The 22,611-nt window shown below is 39.7% G+C and overlaps 2 protein-coding genes across 6 annotated transcripts in view; one reads left to right on the plus strand and one right to left on the minus strand.

Annotated features, from left to right (window-relative positions):
- Positions 1-22,611, minus strand: part of LOC108702630 (protein FAM217B) — a 70,501-nt gene that overhangs the window by 45,696 nt on the left and 2,194 nt on the right. The gene's annotated exons all lie outside the window — the stretch shown is intronic.
- LOC108702633 (synaptonemal complex protein 2-like) overlaps positions 1-22,611 on the plus strand; it is a 60,152-nt gene that overhangs the window by 33,111 nt on the left and 4,430 nt on the right. For 2 of the 5 annotated variants that reach the window (XM_041578159.1, XM_041578160.1), the window contains exons 27-42: positions 388-445; positions 528-583; positions 1,812-1,860; positions 4,570-4,735; positions 9,761-9,813; positions 10,529-10,687; positions 11,760-11,952; positions 13,543-13,814; positions 13,912-14,055; positions 14,257-14,329; positions 15,987-16,151; positions 16,339-16,469; positions 20,330-20,424; positions 20,510-20,609; positions 20,984-21,042; positions 21,143-21,221. In XM_041578159.1, coding sequence (XP_041434093.1) covers positions 388-445; positions 528-583; positions 1,812-1,860; positions 4,570-4,735; positions 9,761-9,813; positions 10,529-10,687; positions 11,760-11,952; positions 13,543-13,814; positions 13,912-14,055; positions 14,257-14,329; positions 15,987-16,151; positions 16,339-16,469; positions 20,330-20,424; positions 20,510-20,609; positions 20,984-21,042; positions 21,143-21,221 — 1,852 coding nt within the window. The remainder of the gene's footprint in view (positions 1-387; positions 446-527; positions 584-1,811; positions 1,861-4,569; positions 4,736-9,760; positions 9,814-10,528; positions 10,688-11,759; positions 11,953-13,542; positions 13,815-13,911; positions 14,056-14,256; positions 14,330-15,986; positions 16,152-16,338; positions 16,470-20,329; positions 20,425-20,509; positions 20,610-20,983; positions 21,043-21,142; positions 21,222-22,611) is intronic. The other 3 variants (XM_041578161.1, XM_041578163.1, XM_041578162.1) reach the window with 3 other exon arrangements.

A 22,611-nucleotide genomic window follows, 5' to 3' on the forward strand; every position in this document is an offset into this window, starting at 1 on the left:
ACAGGCTGATTCGGAGAGATAAGTCGCCTGGCGACAAAACTCCTCTTCCCTGCCTTCCCGCCGGCTAGAATGAAAATTCTAAGTTTTCCGAAGTTGCCGCACGAGGAAACTTCGGGCGACTTCGGGAAACGAATCGCTCCGAGTGCCATCCCACCGGCGATTTACATTTTAGCTGGCGGGAAGGCAGGGTAGGCAGTTCGGGGAGATTAGTCGCCCCGAAGAAGAGGAGATTTGACGCCGGGCGACTAATCTCCCCGAATCTGCCTGTGTGCCCTGACCCTGAGTGTTCTTGTATGAAAAACACATATGGAATAATGATTATATAATATCCATACTTGCTTGATACAAAAATGTTCATTAAAAACCTATTGTGATTTCTCTTGTTAGGAATGATGTTTATAATTTCCAGATTAGCGCAATTGATAATCCAACAATAAATCTTGGGGTATGTGCCTACTTGATTAATCTTGATTAATATTGTTTGTAATGACCGAAACGCTAATCAAGCACAATTGTGTTCCTGATAGATATCATCAGCAACTTTGTCAGAGAAGATGAGCAACAAAGCTCTGGCCAGTTGTTTGTAAGTCTGTTAATATTCTTGAGTATTTCAATAAAGCCTCAGCAACTGGATCCTCATTCAAAGACGTGCGTCTCAATTGCCATTTGGTATTGGTGGGTTAAAGTCATTATATGAACATAACAGCATATACTGTATAAAGCCCATCTGTGTAAGTTAATGTATCATAATATGAGGCTACAGGCAGAGACACATGTTTAGATTCGGGGAGATTAGTCGCCCAGCGACAAATCGCCTCTTCTTTGGGGCGACTAATCTCCCCGAACTGCCTCCTGCTAGAATGTAAATGGTCGGCGGGATGGCAATTGGTGTGCTTCGTTTTCCGAAGTCCCCGGAAGTTGCCTAACAAGGAAACTTCAGACAACTTCGGAAAACGAAGCCCTCTGAATGCTACCCGGCTAGACTCTAAATCGCCGGCGGGAGGCAGTTCGGGGAGATTACTCGCCTCGAAGAAGAGGCATTTTATCACCGGGCGACTAAATCTCCACGAATCTTCGTGTCCGCCAGCTGGAGAATGAGGCAACGTTCAGTAAAATCCACATCTTAGTGAATTTTGGAGTTACGTTTGTTCACCAGAGCGAAAATTCACCCTGGCGTTAGAGTGCGAATCAACGCTAGCGTCTATCTCCTTCGCTAGCAAAGTGACGCCTGCGCCCATTAGGGAATCTGCGAAGTTCCGAAATGTCATGATGGCGAATTTTCACTAGCGTTAGTCACTTCACCCTTTAGGGGATCTGCCCCCTTGTCTCTCCTCGTGCCTTTTGTATGAAGTCGGTATTATTGCCTCAGCAGTTCGGTGCATCATTAGATTAGAGGGGAAACTTTGGGCACACGGGGAGGCACATTTATCAAGGGTCGAATTTATTCCAATCGGAATTTATCATTAAAATCTCATTTTTAAAAGTCTGGTGAACCCGAAAACTCGAATCAAACTCAAATCAAGTTTTTTTTTCTCCAAAAGGCTGCAAATAACTTCAAATTGATCGCTGGACGTCTCCCATTGTCTTAAACAGCAATTCAGCAGGTTTTAGGTGCTAAATAGTCAAAATGCCAGAGTATGATAAATCTTGCAAAATCGAATTCAATTTTTTTTAAAAAAACTCAAATCGAATTTGAATAACTCCCTAGTCTAACTTGACAGTTTTGACCATAAAGAAAATTCTAATTTTCAATTCGACCCTTGATAAATCTGCTCCCTAATTTGACAAAACAATTTTTTCTAATATTAAAGGAAATCAAGTAAAGACAAGCAGAAGGGGATGGCAAACACAGAGAAAAAGGTACCTTTAATGCGTTTCTGTTTTGTCCTTCGATTTATTAAAGGATTTGTATACATTATATACCATGTCTGATAGTACTTTCACTTTTGTAATGTTCTTTAATGAATGTGTTATTGGTTTGTCTGCCTCATGGTGAAGGGTTTAAACATCTTCCTTTACCTGTATGGCAAGCCAATGTTTCATATTCCGCCGGTATACTTGCCATTTTTCCTATACTGCTGCCGTTTGTTCTATATTTTAACGACTCCACATAATGTCTTGTGAATTTGCAATTGCATGCCTTTGTCCAATGGAAGGCTGCCAAAGAGACACTGTGCAGCAACTAAATTGATAGCCCATGTTAGAGCACTTAACCAAATTGGAAGTAATTCAGATCTTATTGATGGTCTCATTGAGCCCACCAGGCCTCCAGTCAGGCAGCCCTGTTCTACATCTGATAGAAATAAAATTAATTTCCTTCACTAAAATCAATGTATAAAGTGCAATTTCAGACACAAGTCACCATGTTATTTTCACCCACAATGCAATGTTGTTCCCATAACTTCCGCATCTGTGTCTGGTTGCCATCATTTCTAGTGTTCGGTATCAAAATGACATCTGCACTAAATTCATATTTACAGTTAGGTCCATAAATCTTTGGACAGAGACAACTTTGTTCTAATTTTAGTTCTGTACATGACCACAATGAATTTTAAATGAAACAACGCAGATGCAGTTGAACTGCAGACTTTCAGCTTTATTCAATGGGTTAAAGAAAAAGATTGCATAAAAATGTGAGGAACTAAAGCCTTTTTTTAACACAATCACTTCATTTCAGGGGCTCAAAAGTAATTGGACAAATTAAAAAACTGAAAATAAAATGTTCATTTCTAATACTTGGTTGAAAACCCTTTGCTGGCAATGACAGCCTGAAGTCTTGAACTCATGGACATCACCAGATTCTGGGTTTCCTCCTTTTTAATGCTCTGCCAGGCCTTTACTACAGTGGCTTTCAGTTGCTCTTTGTGGGCCTTTCTGTCCCAAATTTTGTCTTCAACAAGTGAAATGCAGCTCAATTGGGTTCAGATCAGGTGACTGACTTGGCCATTCAAGAATATTCCACTTATTTTCTTTAATAAACTCCTAGGTTGCTTTGGCTGTATGTTTTGGGTCATTATGAAACGCCTCCCAATAAATTTGACTGCATTTAGCTGGATTTGAGCAGACAGTGTCTCTGAACAGCTCAGAATTCATTCTTGTGCTTCTGTCCTGTGACACATGATGGATAAACACTAGTGTCCCAGTGCCACTGGCAGCCATGCACGCCCAAGCCATCACACTGCCTCCCAAATGTTTTCTACATGATGTGCTATGCTTTGGATCATGAGCTGTTCCACGCCTTCTCCATACTTTTTCCTTGCCATCATTCTGGTAGAGGTTGATCTTGGTTTCATCTGTCCAAAGAATGTTTTTCCAGAACTGTGCTGGCTTTTTTAGATGTTTTTTTTAGCAAAGTCCACTCTAGCCTTCCTATTCTTGATGCTTATGAGTGGCTTGCACCTTGTAGTGCACCCTCTGTATTTACTTTCATGTAGTCTTCTCTTTATGGTAGACTTGGATATCTATTCGCCTACCTCCTGGAGAGTGTTGTTTACTTGTTTGGCTGTTGTGAAGGGGTTTCTCTTCACCATGGAAATGATTCTGAGATCATCCACCACTGTTGTCTTCCGTGGACGTCCAGGTCTTTTTGTGTTGCTGAGTTCACCAGAGCTTTCTTTCTTTCTCAGGATGTACTAAACTGTAGATTTTGCCACTCCTAATATTGTAGCAATTTCTCGGATGGGTTTTTCTGTTTTTGCAGTTTAGGGATGACTTGTTTCACCTGCATGGAGAGCTCCTTTGACTGCATGTTGTCTGTTCACAGCAAAATCTTCCACAGGCAAGCACCCCCCCCCCCCTCAAATCAACTCCAGGGCTTTTATCTGCTTCATTGATAATGACATAACAAAAGAATTGCCCACACCTGCCCATGAAATAGCCTTTGAGTTGTCCAACTGCTTTTGAGCCCCTGAAATGAAGCGATTGTGTTAAAAAGGCTTTAGTTCCTCACATTTTTATGCAATCTTTTTGTTCAACCCACTGAATTAAAGCTGAAAGTCTTCAACTGTATCTGAGTTGTTTCTGTACAAAGATTTATGAGCCTAACTGTAGGTACATATTTATTGAGCTTTTTTGCGTAGCATGCAGCAGAAGCCTGGACTTGCCGTGATCTTTGAGATGGTGGTAGCTTCAGAGTTCCCCAGCACCAGTTGACATTTTAACACTTTACACCAGTTGACATTTGGACAGGTCAACCATCAAAATGCAAAGATAGGTTTCAGACACAAGTACTTTTAACAAATGTTATAAGTTTGCACAAATTGCACAATTTAGCACAACTGCTGTTGTACTTGGTAGTTGAGCCCTATTAGGAGTCATTCTCTTAATACATAGCAGGTGTGCTTGGCCACAGCCCATTAGCACGAAAAATCCCATCCAGGTAGTCAGATGTGCTTCTTGCAATTCCATATAATTGTGCTCTGTGCTGCTGCATACCGCCTGTTCCGAACGGAGCTCACAATTGCATCAGGTGCAACTCTCCCTGGCGACTGCAATGATGCTGGAATTATGGGGGGACATTCTGCATTGTTGGTAAATTGCACGGTGCGTTCCTTTTGTCTTTTGCTACAGGCTAAAGATCACCGTAAGCATCTGTTCAGTGATTCTGATACTGAGAGAGGGGCTGATGAGACTAAAACTGATGTTAGCTGGTTACAAGAGCCACAAAGCAAAAAGAAACATAATATAAGCTATAAAAGGCAAAAAGCACAGAAGAAACAAGACCAAGCCATGCCAAGTGAGTATATGCATAAGTATAGTGGAAGGTCATCTCTTCTGTAGAGTCAAATAAAAGGCCTAAAACATTAAAAAAAAAATGAAATATGAACCTAAATTTTTAAGGTGTTGCTTGTTGCTGAGCTGGTAAATTTATTATTATTAACATGTATTTATATAGCGCCAACATATTGCGTAGCACTGTAAATAAACTGCAGGCAGTCGTAGCTTCTGAAATAGATTGTGTCACATTAGGATATAAGGTCCTGTGGATTACATAGCTATCCACAGCCATTTTTGAAAATGTGTCAATATTACTGTGTGGACAGAGGTCTCCTTTTACATTCATCCGTGGTTCAGCCCTTCCCCTTTTATATGAATCAAATGCTACAAGTGTCTCGTTTATGAGAAGTCAATAGGAAGTGTTAATCATTAGGCAAAGAATAAAAACCTCTGCAGTTTCTGTGTTCTGCAGAGTATTTTTTATAGTGATTAAACAAACTTCTCACTAACAAACAAATATGTTTCTTAGCGTTCAGAGAGGTTTTTCACCCTGAAGAGACTTTTCTCAACGTTGTGTTTTATACCTGTTGAATTCCATATCCATGCTTCCTCAAGTTTGTGCTTCGTTCCACTTTACCCCGAATCACAAACAGAATGAATTGCCCTTATACAATGCAACGCTAGCATGTGGGTGTTTTATTCATAGTCATTCAGTCTCATACTTTTGTTTTGCTGTAAAGCCTCTATCAGTACCGCTCCTCCTCAAAGTCTACACTTTGGTCTTACATTTCAATTTCAGACGTTGAGGATCAGGTAAACAAAGTTTACTGAGAAATTAATCTGAACCATTCCAGGTGGAAACATTCTTTATATTTGCATCATGTCCCTGCTAGAGAGCTATATTCCTCCTACTTTATTATTTGTCTTTATGTTTTTTTAGTTTAACTCGTTTATTTTTTATATTAACATTTTATTTTTTTATTAATGTCTGTCCTATACCACATGTCCTGAATATCTTAGGCATTAAAGTGATACGGACACGTTACTATAAAAATCATGGGAATGTGTCAGTATGAAGTAAATGCTGCACAAAAAATATTTCCCCACGTGTCAGAATCGCTTTAAATAGGATTATCTGATCCAGACCCTGTTAAGGTAGCCATAGACAGCCAAATACATTCTTTCTCCATTGTCTGCTTTGGAGACAAAGGAACAGTGGGGTATAGCTGTTACCACTAGGAGGCAGGACACAACAATATAAAGAATAGAACTGGCTCCTCCCTTGCTGGCTATACCCCCCTAGTAGGCGGAGCCTAGGTCAGTTTTTAGTTGTGTCCTCAGGAGGATAGGACGTGCTTGTGACTCTTGCTCTCACAGTCAGTTTCTGACACCAGGAGATGCTCAAAACCCCTACACTGAGTAGGTGGTTGGTGACTGACATCTCCCAGCAAGGGCTTGTCTTCGGGGTCTAAGGAGTGCCTTGGCACAGGACCATCCAGTATCCCCAACTTCTCCATTCCTTCACAGGAGGAGAAACAACTGGCCGAAGGACATAGAGGGAGCAGAGTGTCACATGGGTGAGTTGGCTTATCCCTTTTCCCGCCTGCCCTGTCAGTTATTGTTCAGGGAAGTGGCCAGTTTCCTAGCAGCCTAGACAGGAAACACAGCCCAAACAGTGTGTTCTGTCAACCTATGTGGGGCGTTTCTATGTCAGCCCGCAAGCCTGTTTCAGCAAAAACCTACCATACGGTATGAAACGCTTTTCAGCAATGATGTACGAGAAGATAAGAACTTCCAAAAATTCTCCTTTTCAAACTTTCTGGACTAACTACAGGTGGGTCTATCCATGGGCCTCTCCCTAGGCTCCCTCATATCGCAGATTTCTGCCTTGTCTATACTATTTCAAAAACATCTAGCCCAGGGATCCCCAACCTTTTGAACCGTTGAGCAACATTCACAAGTTAAAGGAGTTGGGGAGCAACACAAGCATGAAAAATGTTCTTGAGGTGCCAAATATGTGTTGTGATTGTCCATTTGTTAGCCCCAATGTGGATTGTCAACCTAGTTTGAAGTTCTGTTTGGCAGTACACCTGGTTTTTATACAACCAAAATTTGCCTCTAAGCCTGGTATTCAAAAATAAGCACCTGCTTTGAGGTCACTGGAAGCAACATGTAAGGTGTTGGAGAGCAACATGTTGCTCACGAGCTACTGGTTGGGGATCACTGATCTAGCCCTACTGCCTGACGTAAAGACATTACTACAAGGAGTTGTTCACATAGCTCCGCCAATTCAGGCACCAGCCCCAACATGGGATTTCTTAGTGGTTCTACGGGCACTTCAGGAACGACCATTTGAGCCCATGTCTTCCATACCAATTCAACTTCTCACCTGGAAGACAGTATTCCTGTTGGCCATAGCATCTGCGAGACGAGTATTGGAACTTAGTGATCTATCATGCAAAATGCCTTTCCTCGTATTCCACCCGGACAGGGCGGTACTGCGGACCATACCATTGTTTCTCCCTAAGGTGGTCTCAGATTTACACCTAAACCAAGATATCACTGTTCCAACTTTCTGTCCATCACCATCTAATGCCAAGGAGGTGGCCCTACATTCCCTGGACCCAGTCCGGGCACTAAAATTCTACCTACACAGAACACAAGACATACGCAAGTTTGATGCTCTTTTTGGCTTACCATTGGGGCCCCACAAGGGCACGACAGCATCCAAGGGCACTTTATTGAGTTGGATCAAACAGACCATACAACGAGCTTATTCCTCCAGAGGTCATACACCTCCTCTCTGACTTATGGCACAATCCACCAGGGGCATGAGCACTTCCTGGGCATTTCGAAATCAAGTTTCAGCGGAACAATTGGGCAAAGCACACGCTTTGGGAGGAAGGTCCTTCAAGCCACGGTGGCTATTGCCACTTTATCCTATCCTTCCCACCCTAGAATTAGGGGACAGCTTTGGTACGTCCCCACTGTTCCTGTGTCCCCTCAGCAGACAATGGAGTAAAGGAGATTTAGTGTACTCACCGTTAAATCTCTTTCTCTTCAGTCACTTGGGGGACACAGGACTTCCCTCCCTGGATAGGGAGTATCATTGATATTTCAGACATGGTTAATCACTGAATTCAAGTTTTTTTCTGGTTATATTATTATGCAGTTTACTATAAATTGCCTGTTTTCTTTGGTACAAACTAACCTAGGCTCTGCCTGCTAGGGAGAGTATAGCCAGCAAGGAAGGAGCCAGTTCTATTCTTTATATTGTTGTGTCGTGCCTCCTAGTGGTAATAGCTATTCCCCACTGTTCCTGCGACTGAAGAGAAAGAGATTTAACGGTGAGTACACTAAATCTCCTTTTGTCAAGGTTGCAAAAAAAACGGATCTAGGTCCAACTTAGCTATCAATATTCTGGGTCAAATCTGGCTGAACATTGCTCTAGGACCAACAATCAGATCAGTCATTATGGCCTACAAAGACTTGTGAAACAAGGACCATATCAATATGGAAATGCACTCCAATAGGACTTTCAAAGATACCAAACTGATACCTACATGATTTTTGGGTCCATACACAACCAGATATGTTGCCAACTCTGTCTGAAAAGCACCAGTTATTTAGTAATTGCTTCATATTTGCAGTCAAAAATGTATCCCCCCAGACATAGTTTGAAAAAACTGCACCCCTATTTTGATTTCCATTTACAACTATCCTGCTGTTCAAAAATTAGCATAATCCCAGCTAATAAAAGAATAGTAGAAGAGTCATCAAGCAGACAAGTGAGCGACTAAAGGTGGGCATACATGGGCATGCCAAGCTCAATTCTTTAGACCGATTCGGCATCTTATCTGAGCATGTGGGTCGTCCAACAGGTCTCCCTAATCGATATCTTGCCAAAAATCGGCCTGATATCGATCAAGCAGATTTGATATTTTCCCGCAATCGAGGACCACATCGGCTAGTTGATGTGGTCCTAAGATCCGTCAGAGATCATTTCCTTTGAATAATCCGATCGTTTGGTCTAGGGCCGAACGTTCGGATTAACCAATATCGGCCTGCCCTTGGTGGACATATCGGAGAAAGATCTGCTCGTTTGGTGACCTCGCCAAACAAGTAGATCTTAACGTGTATGGCCACCTTAAGCAGAAAAGTGATTGGGAAAGCAAACAAAGAAGGAAGTAGCAAAAGCTGGCAAGAGTGTGCAAGAAGAAATTGAGATCAATCAGAGAAGCAATAAGAAAAGCAATTGAGCAACCACAGAACTGAGTGAGTAAGCAGAGAATACACCATTACTGCAATTTGACAATGACCCACTTGTTTAATTCCAATGGGAATGGTTTTTATTAAAATGTAGTTTTGAACAAGGTTTAAAATTTGGAGTGAATATCAATGATCTAAACAAGTGCCTGACATAAGATAAAACTGACATTGTGTATCTTAGGGATGGTATTTTCATTCCTAGTTCTACAATCAAAAAGTGAATCAACACAGTCACAGAGTGGCTACAATATATATACGTGTATATATATATATTTTTTTTTTTGATTACTCTTAAGACTATATTGGTAATATATTTAAGGATTGCACCCAGGCAGTCATTTAAATCTATTTTTTTGTGAGTGCTGGTATTCCAAAAGTATAGATAGATAGATAGATAGATAGATAGATAGATAGATAGATAGATAGATAGATAGATAGATAGATAGATAAGGCAGCGTGTGTGAGCCGCAACACCCCGAAAGCAGTCGAAAACCTGTGTGCTCATGCATAAATAGCAAATACTGTGTATATAAAGTGATGGCACTCATAGGATTTTTACAGAAAGAAAAAACAAAAAAAATGTCAAAGAAGATAAAAAAATATGTCAAAGAAGAAAAAAGGTTTATTCGTCCGGACAATTTTTTTTTTTATTCCTCTGGACATTTTTTGTCTTTTGCTGTATAAATCCTGTGCATGCCATCACTTTATACACTATATATAAATATATATATTTATATTTAGGCTACAAGATATATTTTTTTTGTATCTCTTACAGACAAGATGATGCCAATAACAAAAAACAGTTCATCAGAGCCAAATATAGGCAAGGTAAGAAATCATTTTGCAAAACAAGCAGATCTTATATTTTTTTTACAACAGTTATGTTTTCTCTAAAGCTCCCCATAGACGCGACGATTCTTCTTGCCGAACGACCGATTTTAGGGAAGCCCGACCAATTATCGTGTGGTTAGTGGTATTCGAACGATCGTACATCTTACGATTTTTCGGCCGACATCTGTCGGGAAATTGATCGGCCAGGTCAAAAAATTTTTGTCGGCCCCAGTGCAATCTCTCTATGTTTGCAGGGCCAAGCAGGCAGCTCCCCTTTGTTTTCCTGGTAAATTGGTCTTTTTAGTTGATGGTAAATTCGTACGATCGTACGATCGTTCTGAGAAGATCGTGGTCTCACGATCAGGATCTGAACTTTTAAAAATCTCAACATCTATGGCCAGCTTTAGTTATGCTCATGCAAACAAATGTTGAAGCCATCTTACAACAAATTGTGGTGCACACATATAAGTTTTTGTAAAGATGCACAGTTTAATTCTACTTTGGACCTACCCAACTCTCTATGCCCAACAGTTTTTTTTAAATTAATTTGAGGATATGGCCAAAAAGATATCAATATTTAGAATGAAATACATTTCCATATTCTATAGCTATCCTAACTATGGGATAAATGGAGCAATTTTTTTTCTGTTAAAGGCTTTTTATATAATACAGTTTATTGTATTTGGTGTATTATGGTATTTTTTATTGGCAGAAATCATATAATACAAGTGAAGGCAATAAGAGTGATAAGCTCAAGCGTCCTAGGAGAGCAACCATCAAAAGCACCAACTATAAAGATCTCTCCAACTCTGAGTCAGAAACTGAGGTGCCTGTTCCATCCCTTAAAAGAGAGGAACCTGTAAGTGGCAAGGTACAGTCAAAGCTTGAGTTATTGCATATTATTTCTAGGGAAGGATCACTAGCATTACAGTGGGTTTATAAGTGTTGTTAGGCAACACAATACATAGAACTTGGCATATTGCTATTGTGCCAATTATCCTGCCACTCCTATACCACCTGATCTCTAAAAGTATATGCTGGCTCCCAAGCTGAGGTGCTAGAAAACTGCCAAGCACCTCCCTTTTCCCGACATTCACATAACGTGGCGCCTCAGCAAAGTGAATCAAGAATAAGAGAAATGATGAGCTAAATGGACATTTACTCTGGCTGTCCAGCATCACAAGGTCCCTTAAAGGGATACTGTCATGGGAAAAAATGTTTTCAAAATGAATCAGTTAATAGTGCTGCTCCAGCAGAATTCTGCACTGAAATCCATTTCTCAAAAGAGCAAACTGATTTTTTTATATTCAATTTTGAAATCTGACATGGGGCTAGACACATTGTCAATTTCCCAGCTGCCCCAAGTCATGTGACTTGTGCTCTGATAAACTTCAATCACTCTTTACTGCAAGTTGGAGTGATATCACCCCCTCCCTCCCCTCCCCCCAGCAGCCAAACAAAAGAACAATGGGAAGGTAACCAGATAATGGCTCCCTAACACAAGATAACAACTGCCTGATAGATCTAAGAACAACACTCAATAGTAAAAACCCATGTCCCACTGAGACACATTCAGTTACATTCAGAAGGAAAAACAGCAGCCTGCCAGTAAGCATTTCTCTCCTAAAGTGCAGGCACAAGTCACATGACTGGGGGCAGCTGGGAAATTGACAAAATGTCTAGCCCCATGTCAGATTTGAAAATTGGATATAAAAAAATCTGTTTGCTCTTGTGAGAAATGGATTTCAGTGCAGAATTCTGCTGGAGCAGCACTATTAACTGATTCATTTTGAAAAATGTTTTTTTTCCCATGACAGTATCCCTTTAAGATAAACATATGCTGTGCTATGATTGTTTAAACTTCGATGATGTCCAATCTATGGGCATCTAGCAGTTGTTGACTTTGATTTAATATAAACAGGTGTTTTATTTTGTCTTTTCAGTTTGAAATATATAAAGCACAAAAGGATCTGGTGAAAAAAATGAAAAACTTTGAAAAGAATAATCTCAAAAACGCTCAAAAGAAATGTTTGGAGAATGAAACCCAAAAACATAGCAAGGTCACAACTAGGAACCAACAGGAACCTACCTACTCCCCACCAGCAAGTCCTGCTCCTTCTGTCGAGCAACTAAGATGTGAGTCTCATGCCCTTTATTTCTGGACACATCGAATTTGATGTTTTTTCACTGAATTTGGCAATCCTACGATCGAATAAAAATCGTTGGAAAGATTTTAGCGTACGATTAAAGGATTTTTATTCGATGTGTAAAGACTTAGAAAAAGTTTGTAGATGGTCCCCATAGGCTAACATAGCAATTCGGCAGGTTTAATTTGGCGAAGTATTGAAGTCAACGTTTTTTTTAAAGAGACAGTACTTCGATTATCGAATGGCCGAATATATTCGAACGATTTTTACTTTGAACCGAAGTCGAAGTAAATTCAAAGTCGTAGTATCCTATTCGATGGTCGAAGTATCCAAAAAATTTCTTCTAAATTCGAACTTTTTGTACTTCGAAAATTCACTCGAACCTTAGTTAATCTGCCCCTAAAAGTAGGCTACATAGGCAAATAACTTCTGCCAACAGCGTTTAATTGTAGCATGGTTCATTGCACAATGGTTCTCTTTCCTCCAACTAACACCAGTAGCATCCCCGAAGTATCCATCATAGTTAACAATTCCACTATCACCCCCTCTCCCCAGGCCCGGTGCCTTGGGGTTATCCTAGATTCTGCCCTGTCATTCACTCCTCATATCCAGTCACTTATTAAATCATGTCACTTCCACCTAAGGAACATATCCAAAATACGATCATTTATCACCCAAGACGCTGCCAAAATTCTTATTCAACTCTCTCATCATATCGCGTCTAGACTACTGTAACTCTCTTTTAATTGGCCTCCCCCCTCCAGAGACTGTCACCTCTCCAGTCCATAATGAACACTGCTGCGAGGCTCATACACCTCAACAACCGCTCCTCCTCTGCCTCGCCATTCTGTCAATCCCTGCACTGGCTTCCATTACCTTTCAGAATTAAATTCAAATTAATGACACTGACTTTCAAAGCACTTCATAACTCTGCCCCACCCTACATCTCTGAACTCATCTCTATATACTCACCCAACCGCTTACTACGCTCCTCTACTGACCTACTACTCAACTCTTCTCTCATTACCTCCTCACATGCTCGCATTCAAGACTTTGCAAGGGCTGCACCCCTCCTCTGGAACGCTCTCCCACAGTCTGTCCGACTTTCTCCCAACCTTTCTGCTTTCAAGAGATCTCTTAAAACGCACTTCTTTAGAGAAGCCTACCCTCACTCTGCTTAACTACCAAACGCAACACCACATACAGTACCACATTTCTCACCCACTTAATTCGATCTTGCCCACTCCCACACCTTGTGTATTACTCCCTTCCCTAGGGTTTAGACTGTATGCCTATGCATAGGGCCTTCCTCACCTTTTTGTACCTGTATTGATTGTGATGTTTGTTACTCCAAATTTTCTATGTATGTAACTCACGTGAAGTAGTTGTATAATCACATTTACTCTACAGTGCTACGCAATATGTTGGCGCTATATAAATACATGATAATAATAATAATAATAATTCACAAAAACACGTTCAGAATATTTCCCTCTGTGAATTTGCACAGAATTTGGAAGTACTTCTGATTTGATCAAGGCAATGGTCCCATAGACATTACAATTTCTTTATATTTCAGCCAAAGAATATGATTCTGATCCACAACTATCACCTGTGCATCAGACATTTGTAAGACGGTCTTCTCCTTCGTTGTCTGTCTCATCCTCATTGAAAGCAACTCCAGAAAAATCTAAGGACATTAAAGGAACAACATTTTGTACAACAGAAATAAAATACATGCACCACCAATGGACAGAGTCCAGCAACAAGTCTGGAACCAGGACCAGAAAGTGTGATTCCAGCACAAGTGGAAAAGGAACAACATCTTCAATTTACAGCCTGGTTTCCAAGGTACAAACACTTAAATCACAATGACTGAAATTTTTCTGTTTGTAGTTGTTTGTAATGAATAAATCAGTGTACTGAATATCATTTGCTTTCTTTTTAGCCCACACCGAGTCATTTTACCTTGGATCAGTCTCTTGTCAATACAAATATTGAAATTTCTGCCACAGAGGTAATGGCCAGAAAGCAGATGGATGAAGTGGGTGGCACACTGACAAAGAGTGATGTGAAACAACACTATATTGGGGTCAGCTGAAGGATGACTTGTCTTATACTTATTAAGCATTGGCATTGCTAACCAATCTGCCTTAGTTCAGATCACAGGAGGCCCACATTGACTGGTGTATTACCTGTTGCCCCTGAAGGCTGTCTTGTTAGAGAACATTAGCCCTTTCTGTTATGGGCTCCTATAGAGACATTTGGTAACTCTTTGCTTGTGTGTTTTCAGGACAGTAGGCAGCCTGGGCCTGGAACAAGAATACTAAGCACTGAGGTGCATAGTACTAGCACCAAAGTATCTGGTATGTTTTATTTATTTATCCTGATTACCTCACAAAGTCCTCCAAAACTGTCACTTTATAAAATATATCTTAAAAATGTGACCTCATACTATTACTATATTGGGAATAAACATGGCAGCTCCTAAAAACAAATATACAGAGAATGAATGTTCTGGGCATGCAATAAGCTATACCCTCATACTGTACTGTCTAAGGGAAACAATATGGCACCTCCTTCCCATATGTATAAATACAAATATACAGAGACTGAATGTTCTGGGCACTCAACAAGCTATACCCTCATACTGTACTGTCTAAGGGAAACAATATGGCACCTCCTTCCCATATGTATAAATACAAATATACAGAGGAGGAATGTTCTGGGCACACAATAAGCTATACCCTCATACTGTACTGTCTAAGGGAAACAATATGGCACCTCCTTCCCATATGTATAAATACAAATATACAGAAAAGGAATGTTCTGGGCACACAATAAGCTATACCCTCATACTGTACTGTCTAAGGGAAACAATATGGCATCTCCTTCCCATATGTATAAATACAAATATACAGAGAAGGAATGTTCTGGGCACACAATAAGCTATACCCTCATACTGTACTGTCTAATGGAAACAATATGTCACTTCCTTCCCATATGTATAAATACAAATATAGAGAGAAGGAATGTTCTGGGCACACAATAAGCTATACCCTCATACTGTACTGTCTAAGGGAAACAATATGGCACCTCCTTCCCATATGTATAAATACAAATATACAGAGAAGGAATGTTCTGGGCACACAATAAGCTATACCCTCATACTGTACTGTCTAATGGAAACAATATGTCACTTCCTTCCCATATGTATAAATACAAATATAGAGAGAAGGAATGTTCTGGGCACACAATAAGCTATACCCTCACACTGTACTGTCTAAGGGAAACAATATGGCACCTCCTACCAATATGTATAAATAAAAATATACAGAGAAGGAATGTTCTGGGCACACAATAAACTGTACCCTCATACTGTACTGTCTAAAAGAAACAATATAGCAGCTCCTAACCATATGTATGAATACAAATGTGCAGCAGAGAAATGTTCGGGGCACACAATAAGCCCACGTGAAAGCAAAAAAAAAAAAAATATATATATATATATATATATATATATATATATATATATATATATATATATATATACACATACATACATATATATATATATATATATATACAGGCCCGGACTGTCAATCTGTGGGTTCTGGCAAATGCCAGAGGGGCTGCTATAAGGTGCCATAGAAAGTCAGTATTTAGTGGGCTGGTGGGGCCTGATTGGGCCTCTGTGTAACTGAAATGTCAGGGTCTATTTTAATTCTCAGTCCGGCCCTGTATATATATATATATATACACACACAGAAATAAACTATGATTTTTTTGATGCACTAAAAAAAGACCCGTGAGTGCGGTTTATTGCTTTTCTTGATATCTACCTGGCCCAGGCATTTATTGGATTTTTGAGTGCACCAGCTCATTGTTTGGTGTGTGTGTGTGTGTATATATATATATATATATATATATATATATATATATATATATATATATATATTCTTTCACAACTGTAGCAGGAGTTAAATAACAGAAGTAAAGTCCTAGTGTACTGTTTTAAAACAGTGAAAAGCCTGAAGCGAAACCACAATGATTTCAGCATCCATGATGACATAAACCCTGAATGCGATGAACATGAAAATACGGGATTCCGTGGGAAGCACAAAAAACGCAAGCTACTTCCACGAAAACTGTTTCAGTCTCCTGATAAAGGAATCAGCACCTGCAGAGGTGAGAAAGTGCAATTTCTAGCTACGCTTTGTTCTTGTGACTTATTTATTTTATAAATAGTACATGTATTTCCATAATATTAAGATTAGGAAATAAGACATATCTTAACTGAACTGCAATGGAAATAGTTTAAGAGTTTCACTTAAAAATGTGACGCATGACAGATTACTTGTTTTGCATATGTAAGGTTCAGAGACCCTGTCCACACTGTCAGGAAATGAGGCCTCCAATACAGGCTTGGATAACTGGGAAGAGAGTGGAGCTGAAGTAGGCTTAATCTGCCAGCAAATCAGCAGGGAGTTTACTAGAAAGGTGCAGGTACGTTAAAGTGTTTGTTTTAACATTTCTTGACATTTTTTTTAAACACAGACATGTAAAATGCAACATGCTGCATCCCAACCTGCGTTTGGCACTTACATTTAAATTTTAATAACTTTGTAGAGAGGGATATTCTAGAACAATTTCGATTGGTTTTCATTTTTTATAATTTGTGATTTTTGAGTTATTTAGCTTTTTATTCCTCAGCTCTGCAGTTTTGAATTTCAGCAATCTGGTTGCAAGGATCTAAATGTCCCTAGCAACCATCAACTTATTTGAAAAAGAGACTGCGATATGAATAGGAGAGGCCCTGAATAAAAGAAGAGTAAAAAGTAGCAATAATAATACATTTGTAGCCTTACGGAGCATTTGTTTTTTTAGATGAGGGTCAGTGACTACCATTTAAAAGCTAGAAAGGTTTAGAAGAAGAAGGCAGATAATTACAAAACTATAAAAAAAATAAACAATGCATACCAATTTGCTTAGAATTGGTCATTCTATAACATATTAAGGGGCAAATTCACTAAGATTCGTAGTTGCGCCAGGAGTAACTTCGCCGCACTTCGCCACACTTCGCCAGGCGTAGTTTCGCCAGCGCTCCGCAAATTAACTAAAATCCGAAGTTGCGCTCAGGGATAGCGTAAGGTTGCGAAGTTGCGCTAGCGTTGATTCGCTAAGCAAAGTGAAGTTACGCTAGCGATGGTTAATTTGCATACTACAAATGCCTGGGAAACCTTCAAAACAGCAAATAAAATTTTTTTTTTGCCCTACACATGTGCCCACTGTATAGTTAAGTTGCCAGGAGTTAGGAAATGTAGGGGGGAAGGAGGGGAGCCCCAAAAAACTTTTCAATCTTTTTCAGCCTATCACCCATAATATAGAAAAAACGCCAGCGTTTTTTGGGACTTAGAAAAAATGTGAACTTTTTTTGAAGCAATCCCTATCTACTCTATTGCACTTCGCCTGGTCTGAGCGTAAAAGGTAGCGTTCAGTACAATGCGCGCGTTAGTGAATTTGCGTAGTTACGTCCGTTGCAAAAATTCGCCAGTCGTAAGGGTGCGAAGTAACACTAGGAAATTTACGCCAGCGCTCGTTAGTGAATTTGCGAAGTAATGAAAATGACCAACGCTAGCGAATTGAAGCTAGCGTTAGGCGCTTCGGGGCTTAGTGAATTTGCCCCTAAAAGTTAACTAAAAGGTGAACTATTCCTTTAATTATATTACGACCATCAACAATACAAATTTCAATTCAAAGAACAGGAACACGAAAAATCTAAAGCGTTTTAAAGTAATGAAAATATAATTTACTGCTGCACTGGTAATTTGTGCTGCACTGGTAAAACTGGTGTATTTGCTTCAGAAACTATACTATAGTTTATATAAGCAACCTGGTGTTTAGTCATGGGAGCAGCCATTCAAAGCTAAAAAAAAGTAGTATACAGCGGGATTCTTTGGAATTTATCTGTTATGTATTGTTTATCCTATGCTTGAATGGCTGCCCCCATGGCTACACAGCAGCTTGTTTATATGAACTATATTAGGGTTTCCGGCAAATACATCCATTTTTTTTCCAGTACTAGGCAACACTACATTATATTGTCATTACATTTAGGGTCTGGCCACACGGTCAGATTCGGGGAGATTAGTCGCCAGGCGACAAATCTCTTCTTTGCGGCAACTAATCTCCCCAATCTGCCTTCCGCCAGGTATAAAATACAAATCGCCTGGGGACAGGCACTCGGAGCGCTTAGTTTTCTGAAGTGCTCCAAGTGCCTACCCCCAGGCATTCATTTTAGCCGGGGGAAGGCAGATCAGGGAGATTAGTCGCCGCAAAGAAGAGGAGATTTGTCGACTAATCTCCCCGAATCTGCCCGTGTGGCCAGACCCTAAAACACTTTAATTTTTTGGGGTTACTGTTCCTTTAACATTCTTATTTTTAATTGTTCATTTGCGTTAAGAATCACCAAATGCATCTGGTAGAAGTTCAGTGAGTTTGTTCTGTGGGTGAGGAATAACCTGCTGCTCAGGGATAATCAGTATTATCTGATTGTGCTGATTCTCTGGGGATTGTTGTCACGGCAGTGTTAGTGCAAGTGTAGCATTAATTGGTTTTACAGGAGCTTCTATGTGCTAGTGCAGATTAAGCAGTAATGTGCTTCCAAGCAGAGCACTGTGAATGGCACGCCAATGACTTTTAAACCTATAGTTCAGCTTGGGAATGTACACAAGCATATAGAGTAACACTATTACCGCTTGTTGTAGCGTTGGGTGCCAGCTGTAGCCCTGTCTACGCAGCTTAAATATTCACTGAAGGGAAACGTTCCAGCAGCACTCCAAAAATGTGAACAAAGTGATTTATTTATGCCACATAACAGGACATGTACACATCACTTCTGCCTTAGCTAAAGCTGGCCATAGATGTTGAGATTTTTAAAAGATCAGATCCTGATCGTGAGACCACGATCTTCTCGGAACGATCGTACGAATTTACCATCAACTAAAAAGACCAATTTGCCAGGAAAACAAAGGGGAGCTGCCTGCTTGGCCCTGCAAACATAGAGAGATTGCACTGGGACCGACAAAGATTTTTTGACCTGGCCGATCAATTTCCTGACAGATGTCGGCCGGAAAATCGTAAGATGTACGATCGTTCACATACCACTAACCTCACGATAATTTTGAAGGATTGGTCGGACTTCCCTAAAATTTGTCGTTCGGCAAGAAGAATCGTCGCGTCTATGGGGAGCTTAAGGCTGCACACGGATCACTACGTAGGGTTCACGCACAAGTTTAGCTGCACAGAGTAACCCAAGTTAAAGTGTTATGTCTTTGCACTTGTCATGTTGCATTAAAGGGATACATACGGTCATGGGAAAAAAAAATCTAAATAATGCTGCTCCAGCAGAATTCTGCACTGAAATCTAAAAGAGCAAACAGATTTTTTTTTTATATCTAATTAATTTGAAAATCTGACATGGGGCTAGACATATTGTCAGGCTTCCTCGATCAATATCTGGCTGACAGTTGGCCAGATGACGATCCTGCAGGGGTGTTCGTTGATGTTGTCCTGCAATCCGACTGCCTGCTATGATCCGATTGTTGGGCCCTAGGTCCCATGATCGGATCAGCCCGATATCGTTCACCTCAAGGTGGGCATATCGGGGAGAGATCCGCTCGTTTGTCGATTTCTCTATGTGCATGGCCACCTTAAAGGGATACTGAATTGGGAAAAACATTTTAGTGCTGCTCCAGCAGAATTCTACACTGAAATCCATTACTCAAAAGAGCAAGCTGATTTTGTTATATTTAATTTTGAAATCGGACACAGGGCTAGACATATTGTCAGTTTCCCAGCTGCCCCCAGTCATGAGACTTGTGCTGTGATAAACTTCAGTCACTCTTTACTGCTGTACTGCAAGTTGGAGGGATATCCTCCCCCCACCCCAGCAGCCTAACAAAAGAACAACGGTAAGGTAACCAGATAACTCCCCAACACAAGATAACAGCTCCCTGGTAGAACAGCACTCAATAGTAATATCCAGGTCCCACTGTGACACATTCAGTTACATTGAGTAGGAGAAACAACAGCCTGCCAGAAAGCAGTTCCATACTGAAGTGCTGGCTCTTTCTGAAAGCACATGACCAGGCAAAATGACCTGAGATGCACCTACACACCAATATTACAACTAAAAAAAATACACTTGCTGGAATAAATTTTATATTGTAGAGGGAATTATATGCAGTTTAATTTAGAAATAAAAACTACTACTTCTACTAAACCAGTTGTGCAGTTTTATAGGCCTGTGCTACGACACACCCAATTATTGTCAGATTACAAACAGACTATATTTGTCTTTGTAGAACCGTTCCAGAAAAATGGATTCTTTCACAAAACAGTCTCTAAAATCAGTTCAGCACCATGTGACATCTTTGGGGGTGCAGGTTCGAGACTTCAGGTTTGTAAAGATCCATTTTTTTTTTTTCTGTGTTTATGAAAATTCTTGTTATATTTTTGAATAATTTGAACCTTTTCTGCTCTAGAATAAAGGGCCTGGACCAATTCCAACAAACCATCATAGAAGAGATTGAAAAGTTTGAAAAAGATTCTCAGGCCCTGAAAAATATGGAAAAGGATTTTACAGTAGGGATTTTATAAATACACAACATTTCTTATGCTTAGTTTTACTGATGTTATAGTGTGCTCCTTGCCTGGCTATCAAATCTAAAGAGTTCATTCCACCAAGACTGATGCATGTGACCATTTACTGCCTGATCGTGACAAGATGGAAGCCCATTAAATTTCAGAATTTATTCCTTTCTGTCCTTGAACCTCTGTATGGTCAGCAGCCATTTGCACAATGTATAAATCACACTGCCCACATCCCTCATGTTGCACGCATGATTAATAATTGCCCGCACTATTACTTAGAATGGGAACACTTCCTTCTGAGTTATTTACTTTACATAGGAGATTACCATCAGAGTCTTCTTAATCATGAATCATGTATTTTTCAGGCTTTCTGGAAAAATCAAATGCAAGCGCTCAGTGTATATCATCAGAATGAACAAAAGAGGTAAGCGAATAGGGTCTGTTTGAACCATTGGGACACTATAGAATATGCGGTCATTACAAAAATAATAATCACTATAAATGAGTTATTATGTTTCTTATAGAATCCATCAGCTCAGATCCTTATTTGAGAATAACACATTTCAGAATGTGGAATACGAGGAAGACATTTTTAATTCTGAGGTATAGTTTTTCTAGAGGTTCTTGATTTCTAAATGTATTTCTCAGCCATTAAAGGGCAAGTAAAGTCTAAAATAGATTAAGGCTAGAAATGCTGTATTTTGTATACTAAACATAAACATGAACTTACTGCACCACAAGCCTAATCAAACAAATCATTTATGTTTTCAAAGTTGGCCACAGGGGGTCACCATCTTGTAACTTTGTTAAACATCTTTGCAAGACCAAGACTGTGCACATGCTCAGTGTGATCTGGGCTGCTTAGGGATCGTCATAAATGATCAAAATAGCACAAGTCAAATAATATCTGCCAAAAGCTGATACAGCAAGACTGAATAATAATCAGAATATACAGACTGCACTGGGTCCTCCTATGTAATCTAATGTGGATTTCATAGTTTTTGTATTGTTTAATACAAACTTTCTCCAACTCTGCAGAACAAGTGGCTGCAGCAAAACAATCCTTCAATGAGAATCCCAGTTTATCTGTTTAAATCTGGCTCCATGATCTTTGTCCCTGCAGCTGGAGTTGGAAACAGTAAAAGGGGATGTAAAGGCAAAAATAAAATCCAATACAAATCTCTACACAGTCGTCAACTGCTCTACAGGGAAACAAACAAAGCTGCTTGAGTTCTGCATGGCTGGGAAGTAAGGTGGGGCAAAGGTATGATTATTTCCCTGCAGAGCAGCTGACAATTCCTATCCACAGAAGTAAATGATGGCTGAATTTCACTGCATAAGTCAGGTTTATTATAAAAATGGTACACATTGGAGATAGGTGTTTTTTTTTTCATTAAAGAAAGTAGAAATTGGATTTTATTTTTTTGCCTTTACATGCCCTTTAAAATACATATATGGGATCCGTTATCCGGAAACTCATTATCCAAATTACGGAATGGCCGTAATCCAAATTTTTAAAAATGATTTTCTTTTTCTTTGTAATAATAAAACAGTAGCTTGTACTTGATCCAAACTAAGATATAATTCATCCTTATTGGAAGCAAACCATCCTTTTGAGTTTATTTAAGGTTTACATGATTTTCTAGTAGATTAAGGGGTTGAAGATCCAAATTACGAAAAGATCCGTTATTTGGAAAACATCAGGTCCCGAGCATTCTGGATAACAGGTCCCATACCTGTACTAAGTTTTCAGAACTATATAAAAAGTTCTTTTACTGAACAAATAAAATTTCTTAACAAGTAGATGTCTTTGAGGTACAATGGCTTGTAAACTTGTTGAGTTGGGGATATTGGTTTACAATCTAGTTGGGCACAAGCTGAATACAGTTTTTTCTTCTTGCATTCATATGGATTTCATCCCACAATCTACAAACAAATTTCTGAATAAGGTAACCATATCATGAGACTAAGGTTACCAAGGAACTTTGATTAC

The sequence above is a fragment of the Xenopus laevis genome, chromosome 9_10S, assembly GCF_017654675.1.
Source record: "Xenopus laevis strain J_2021 chromosome 9_10S, Xenopus_laevis_v10.1, whole genome shotgun sequence".
Lineage (NCBI taxonomy): Eukaryota > Metazoa > Chordata > Amphibia > Anura > Pipidae > Xenopus > Xenopus laevis.